The 7,471-nt window shown below is 46.4% G+C and overlaps 1 protein-coding gene across 2 annotated transcripts in view; it reads left to right on the forward strand.

Annotated features, from left to right (window-relative positions):
• LOC142245264 (acyl-coenzyme A amino acid N-acyltransferase 1-like) overlaps nucleotides 1-5,998 on the forward strand; it is a 62,455-nt gene extending 56,457 nt beyond the window's left edge. The window contains exons 4-5 of one of the 2 annotated variants that reach the window (XR_012724755.1): nucleotides 2,100-5,579; nucleotides 5,637-5,998. Coding sequence is in view for 1 of the 2 variants with exons in the window: in XM_075317850.1 (XP_075173965.1) it covers nucleotides 2,100-2,678 (579 nt within the window). In the remaining variant the exon portion in view is untranslated. Of the gene's footprint in view, nucleotides 1-2,099 lie in introns of both variants that reach the window. The other variant, XM_075317850.1, reaches the window with a different exon arrangement.
• The last annotated feature ends 1,473 nt before the right edge of the window (nucleotides 5,999-7,471 follow it).

The following is a 7,471-nucleotide window of genomic DNA, read 5'->3' on the forward strand; positions in this document are numbered from 1 at the left end:
GCTGCACATTCATTAGCATTTTAGCACCTCTACAGGGACGTACTAACATGCTAATGGAGCCGACTAGCCGGGGAAGCTGACGCCCAGGGGACTAGTCCCCTCTCTCATTAGCATACAGTAAAAGATCTTTAGAAATACTTTTTCTAAAGATCCCTTTATCTATGCTAGTCTATACAGGGACGGTTAGGCAGGGATTAGCAATATACACACAGAACTGCTCGCGGTCCTGGGTGCATACAGTTAGGTCCAGAAATATTTGGACAGTGACACAATTTTCGCGAGTTGGGCTCTGCATGCCACCACATTGGATTTGAAATGAAATCTCTACAACAGAATTCAAGTGCAGATTGTAACGTTTAATTTGAAGGTTTGAACAAAAATATCTTATAGAAATTGTAGGAATTGTACACATTTCTTTACAAACACTCCACATTTTAGGAGGTCAAAAGTAATTGGACAAATAAACCAAACCCAAACAAAAAAATTTAGTTTCAATATTTTGTTGCGAATCCTTTGGAGGCAATCACTGCTTTAAGTCTGGAACCCATGGACATCACCAAACGCTGGGTTTCCTCCTTCTTAATGCTTTGCCAGGCCTTTACAGCCGCAGCCTTCAGGTCTTGCTTGTTTGTGGGTCTTTCCGTCTTAAGTCTGGATTTGAGCAAGTGAAATGCATGCTCAATTGGGTTAAGATCTGGTGATTGACTTGGCCATTGCAGAATGTTCCACTTTTTTGCACTCATGAACTCCTGGGTAGCTTTGGCTGTATGCTTGGGGTCATTGTCCATCTGTACTATGAAGCGCCGTCCGATCAACTTTGCGGCATTTGGCTGAATCTGGACTGAAAGTATATCCCGCTACACTTCAGAATTCATCCGGCTACTCTTGTCTGCTGTTATGTCATCAATAAACACAAGTGACCCAGTGCCATTGAAAGCCATGCATGCCCATGCCATCACGTTGCCTCCACCATGTTTTACAGAGGATGTAGTGTGCCTTGGATCATGTGCCGTTCCCTTTCTTCTCCAAACTTTTTTCTTCCCATCATTCTGGTACAGGTTGATCTTTGTCTCATCTGTCCATAGAATACTTTTCCAGAACTGAGCTGGCTTCATGAGGTGTTTTTCAGCAAATTTAACTCTGGCCTGTCTATTTTTGGAATTGATGAATGGTTTGCATCTAGATGTGAACCCTTTGTATTTACTTTCATGGAGTCTTCTCTTTACTGTTGACTTAGAGACAGATACACCTACTTCACTGAGAGTGTTCTGGACTTCAGTTGATGTTGTGAACGGGTTCTTCTTCACCAAAGAAAGTATGCGGCGATCATCCACCACTGTTGTCATCCGTGGACGCCCAGGCCTTTTTGAGTTCCCAAGCTCACCAGTCAATTCCTTTTTTCTCAGAATGTACCCGACTGTTGATTTTGCTACTCCAAGCATGTCTGCTATCTCTCTGATGGATTTTTTCTTTTTTTTCAGCCTCAGGATGTTCTGCTTCACCTCAATTGAGAGTTCCTTAGACCGCATGTTGTCTGGTCACAGCAACAGCTTCCAAATGCAAAACCACACACCTGTAATCAACCCCAGACCTTTTAACTACTTCATTGATTACAGGTTAACGAGGGAGACGTCTTCAGAGTTAATTGCAGCCCTTAGAGTCCCTTGTCCAATTACTTTTGGTCCCTTGAAAAAGAGGAGGCTATGCATTACAGAGCTATGATTCCTAAACCCTTTCTCCGAATTGGATGTGAAAACTCTCATATTGCAGCTGGGAGTGTGCACTTTCAGCCCATATTATATATATAATTGTATTTCTGAACATGTTTTTGTAAACAGCTAAAATAACAAAACTTGTGTCACTGTCCAAATATTTCTGGACCTAACTGTATGTCACCTGACAGGTTCTGAAGTATAGTAGCCAGAGCTGCATGCAGAATTCTGCCGTTTATTGGAAACAGTCAGCAGCACTCACAATCCTCAGTGTATTTGCTACCATGTAATGGAAGTTTTATTTTGTTCAAGATGCTGGAAGATTTTAACATTGAAGTTAAAGCTTATATAAATATAACTTCATGTCTCTGATCTTATTTATTTTAGGTTTCTAACCCAAAAGTTGGAATTTTAAGCGTCTCAAAAGGTGCAGAGATTGCTCTTGTCGTGGCTTCGTACTTACCGCAAATAGGGGCTACAGTCAGCATTAATGGTTCTTGCAATGTATACGGTAGCACAATTTATCACAACGGTAAAGTTCTCGTTAAAGGGGCACCATACACGCAGGAGAAGATGATGATTACTTCTGAGGGCCTCCTGAAACTCGCTGGGTTTTATCAGGAGACTCCTACTTCATACATTCCGGTAGAGAACGCTCAAGGACAAATCCTTTTTGTCGCTGAGGAAGCTGATCAATATTACAACAGTAAACATTTTGCTGAAGTGTCTTTATCTAGAATGAGGAAACATGGACGGTACAATGGAAGAATCATCTCCTATCCTGGGGCCGGCCACCTAATAGAACCACCAGGATTCCCTTTTTGCTGGGCCTCACATTTACGTGGCCGTAAGTTGCCAATCGTATGGGGTGGAGACGTGATCCCTCATTGTGAAGCTGAGCATTCAATCTGGAAAGAAATTCAGTCGTTCTTTCGGCAGCATCTAAATCTGTCTAGCAATCTCTAAAGATTGAATTCAAGCAAATATCTGTTAAAGAGGTTGTGCAAAATATTATAATCTGCCCCTTCCCTCCTTACAGCTGCAGATAAGCATATTTGTCTGTCTTTTATTACATTATATGCTTCTCTGCCAATATCTGCCCTTCTATACAATATCCACCTCCTCCTCGGTTGTGGGTCCCCAACTGTATGGTGTTGCCAACATCAGCCAATTAAAGTCCTAGGTAGACTCTGCACCACACCCACCAGACACACCAGTGAACAGCCTGAGTGGAATAGGGTCGCTCACTTGGGGGGGTTGGTAAGGGGAGGTCAGGAGTGTCAGGAGCAGTTCAGTGAAGTGTAGGAAGTGAAGGAGAGAGGAGATCAGGAGCCGGGCTACTTGGAAGCAACTAGGTGGCAGATGCTGGTCTGGGCCTAGTAGGAGCTGGACCCCTGGTCGCAGGGGATCGTAACAAGGGGCATGGAACTGTCGAAGAGGACAGCCGGCGGCCTTGTGCCATCACCGGGGTGGGACCATGGCACGACGGGGTACGTGGACCCTAGGTCAGGGAGTAGCTTAAGGCAACCTAACAATTTACCCGACGAGAACGGAGCCTTCAATATCCGCTCTCTACCCGCTCCAGAATCGGGGTACTAGCGCAACGAGGGGGATAGGACTTTCCACTAAAACGGTCCAAGAAATCCCAAGCATGAACCCTAAGAGCAAGCTCCCACAGTTAACCACACTGGGGAGAGGGACCCGACTAATTTTATGCTACTGGGACCAACAAAGAAGTGAACAAGGTGCCAGGAGGAAGGTCACAGATCATCAGGCAGCACCATCGGGGACAGGACCCGAACTAGCTCCCCTCAGCGGCAGCGGTGTCCAGAACTTTGGTTAATCCAGTTGTCGGTGTCAGCTTTATGGACTGAGTGAGTATGAAAGTGACCCGTGTAGGAATCCAGCTCACCCATGTCTGACCTCACCGTGCCTCAGACTCGGATTCTCGCCGCACAGCAATGATAAATGAAGAAGATGATCCAGCTGGGTGCTCAGGTGATTTATTCCGTGCAGTTCAGACAATGTACAGAGACGTTAACGCGTTTCTGGCTTGACACACTTACCAATTATGATTAAGGGCGTCAAGCCAGAAATGCGTTAATGTCTCTGTACATTGTCTGAACTGCACGGAATAAATCATTATGAAAGTGACCCCCTTCACTTCCCACGGCACCCCCTGGTTGCAATCACCGAGTCCCGGGGCATCACCCCTACCCGTGGATGGTTCTAACATCCGGCTGCCCTACTCCATCGCCCCCGGGTACTCTCCACAGCAGCGGTGCTACCCCACATTACCACACACCACGCGTGGCGTCACAAACTCTAAATACAATCACCTGTAAATATTCCTCCCCTTCATTTGAGTGGCCGCACGCCCCGGGTCCGGACGCCCCTCGAGCCACCGCGGGTTCGGATCCAAGCAGCCCGGCTGCTGACACGGGGGTGGCACACATGCATCCTGAGTCCTCAGCACAATCTATGAAGATTGTGCAAATTCCATCAGCATGTTGCGTTTTAGAACGCAGTGTTCTAAAAAGCAATGTCACTTTTTTGTGCGTTCTGGATGCTTTTCCCACTCTGTCTATGGCTGAGCAAGCATCCAGAACGCATGAATTCAGCAAGAATTCAGCATGGCACAATGCTTTCAAAACGCAGCTTTTTGGCTGCGTTTTGAAACGCACATGCACTGACTTAAACGCTGTGGAATAGAACACAACCTGCGCACATACACAAACGTTAATATGTTTTTACAATGTTTTCTTCCAGTAACTTTCAATTCAATCCTCTTTTCTTCCAAGGTTCATTGTATCGTCACCGACCCTTCATACACTCTTCTCCTGATGACATGTAGTGATGATCCTTCTGAATCCAGAGCGTAGAAAAGCGGCAGAATGGATGGACTGTCACCGGAAATAAGGTTGCAAAAACAAGAGAACAAGGAGTATAGCATGCAAATATTTTTATTAGAATAAAAATTAATCTAATTTTGGTCAAGTCACAAGGACTATATCAGAACTATACATGTTCACTGTCCTTTTGTCTTATTTGTGTCTGATTTTTTTATATAGTCCTTGTCACTTGACCGAAATTAGATACATTTTTATTCTAATAAACATATTTGCATGCTATACTCCCTGTTCTCTTGTTTTTGCTGCTTAGTATGGAGCTTGTGCATATATCCTTTTGGCTCATATAGATATGGGCCCTTTTGGATTATATAAAATGGTATTATTGGGATTCTGGTTGATAACGGAAATAAAGGTTGTAGAGACAAGTTGACATGTGACTCGCAGCAAGATGGCAGCTTAGATACATGTAGTGTAATAAAGGACAATAATAAATATATTTGTGTGCAGCTGTTGGAACAGACTAGCAGGCAACCTACGATTAATTTTTTAAATATTTTTGTCCTTTTAATTGCCAGCAGATTGATGGGAGTCTGGGACTTGAGACCTCCACCAATCACCAAAAAAAAGCCCCATGATGTGCGTAGCTCAGCAGACAGGAGCACACAGAGCAGAGTACAGATATAATAGAAAACATAGAGTTAAGGCTACTTTACACACTGCGATATCGGTCCCGATATCGCTAGTGTGGGTACCCGCCCCCATCTGTTGCGCGACACGGGCATATCGCTGCCCGTGCCGCACAACATCGCCCACAGCCGTCACACATACTTACCTGTCCGGCGACATCGCTGTGACCGGCGAACCGCCTCCTTTCTAAGGGGGCGGTCCGTGCGGCGTCACAGCGACGTCACTGAAACGTCACTGAACCGCCGCCCAATAGCAGCGGAGGGGAGGAGATGAGCGGGACGTAACATCCCGCCCACCTCCTTCCTTCCGCATAGCGGCCGGGAGGCAGGTAAGGGGAGCTTCCTCGTTCCTGCGGCGTCACACGCAGCGATGTGTGCTGCCGCAGGAACGAGGAACAACCTCGTTACTGCTGTAGTAACGAGATTTGAGAATGGACCCCCGTGTCGCCGATTAGCGATTTTGCACGTTTTTGCAACGATGCAAAATCGCTTATCGATGTCACACGCAACGGCATCGCTAATGCGGCCGGATGTGCATCACCAACTCCGTGACCTCAACGACTCCGCATTAGCGATGTCGTAGCGTGTAAAGCCCGCTTTACTTGAGCAATCGGTGGGTTCTCAGGACCCAGACCCCTAACGATCTGCCTCCAATTAAGAACAAAAATAAATAAATATAAAAACATGGTATCAAAAGATGTAATTTCTTGGAATCTACTGATAATTTTCAATCACATTAAAATGTTCTTGGCACAATATTATTTGAGCTGTCATTTATCTCCATTGTTCATAGATATACTTAAAGGAGTATTCCCATCTCCAAGATCCTAGTAGGTGTAATAATAATAATAGCAAATATCTCCAATTAGAAATGTAATATAGTTTTCTTGATTTAGTCACGTCTCTTACCTCATGTGCAGTGTATTGCAGCTTAGGTATCCATGGTTACGACCACAATTCCCTGCATATGAGCCTTGGCTGACACATTGCAGCAGGTGAAAAAAAACAACAATCTTGCCCTGGAGTACTGTTCCAGTCTTCTGCATTATTATATAAGGAATCATTTAACCAGATTCTGTTGAAACTCACATCAATTGCTACCGTCATCTTCTAGTTCTGTTACATCTCCTTACTAGAGATGAGCGAACCGGTCCCGGTTCGGCTCGAGGTCGGTTCTCCGAACGGAGGTCCCGTTCGAGTTCGGCTCGTCGAACGTTTGACGAACCGAACTCGAACTGCATAGGAAACAATGGCAGGCAATCACAAACACATAAAAACACCTAGAAAACACCCTCAAAGGTGTCCAAAAGGTCACAAACAACTCACAACACAACACAAATGTGGCGCCCCAGGACCTGGTCGCCACAACAGCATTGCCCTCCCAAAGGGTTAATGCTGAGCCTGGAGGTAATTGGGAGATCTATTGGCCAGTAAGTTAACACCCAACACAGTTCTCCCTCCGGCCAGCAGAGGGAGCTCTGAACCTGGAACTTCAGGGAGCATTCCTTAAGTCTGGCTGAAGGGAGGAAGTAGTAGTTAGTCTGTAGGGAGAAGTGGAAGGAAGCAGACGCAGAGTGAGCTGTCCTGTAGAACTGGGGCCTGGAGCTGGAGTAGCTTGGCCCAGTGAAGCAGGAGTAGCTGAGAGGCAGCGGAGAGACTCGGACATCGGAGTCTGTGGTTGCCAGGGTATAAAATCCGTCCCTGGTAGCCGAATCCGGAGGGCAGGAGAGCTGCAAGCCCCTGGCCCAGAAGCAACCTGAAGGAACAGCTGCAATCCAAGGGCCAGGTGTGGACTCCAGCAGAGAAGCCCCAGAGAGGGTCTGCGCAGTCTACCCCACAGAAAAAGGGGCGAACCACCGGTCCCAGCAGCAAGAGGGCAATTGCTAACCCAAAGTGCAGTGTCCTAAACAGCAAAGAAAGATTAAGGAGTAGGCCTCATACTCAACTGGCCAAAGATCACCCCAGGCACTTCCAGGCCGGCCGGATCACCTTTACCATCTGTGACGGTCTCCCTGGACTAAACTTCTGCCGAGTAAAAGAGGAGAAGGTAAAGAGACTACTGTTTGTGCCTGTTTCTTTCATTGCTTGTCGGCCCTGCACCGTGCTAGTCACACAACACCATAGACTTCCACAAGCACCAACTGTGTCCCGGGGCACCGCTCCACCTGTGGGGAGCAGTACCACCATCGCTGCCACTTCATCACCCCGGAGGCCTTACACA

Source organism: Anomaloglossus baeobatrachus, chromosome 7, assembly GCF_048569485.1.
Source record: "Anomaloglossus baeobatrachus isolate aAnoBae1 chromosome 7, aAnoBae1.hap1, whole genome shotgun sequence".
Lineage (NCBI taxonomy): Eukaryota > Metazoa > Chordata > Amphibia > Anura > Aromobatidae > Anomaloglossus > Anomaloglossus baeobatrachus.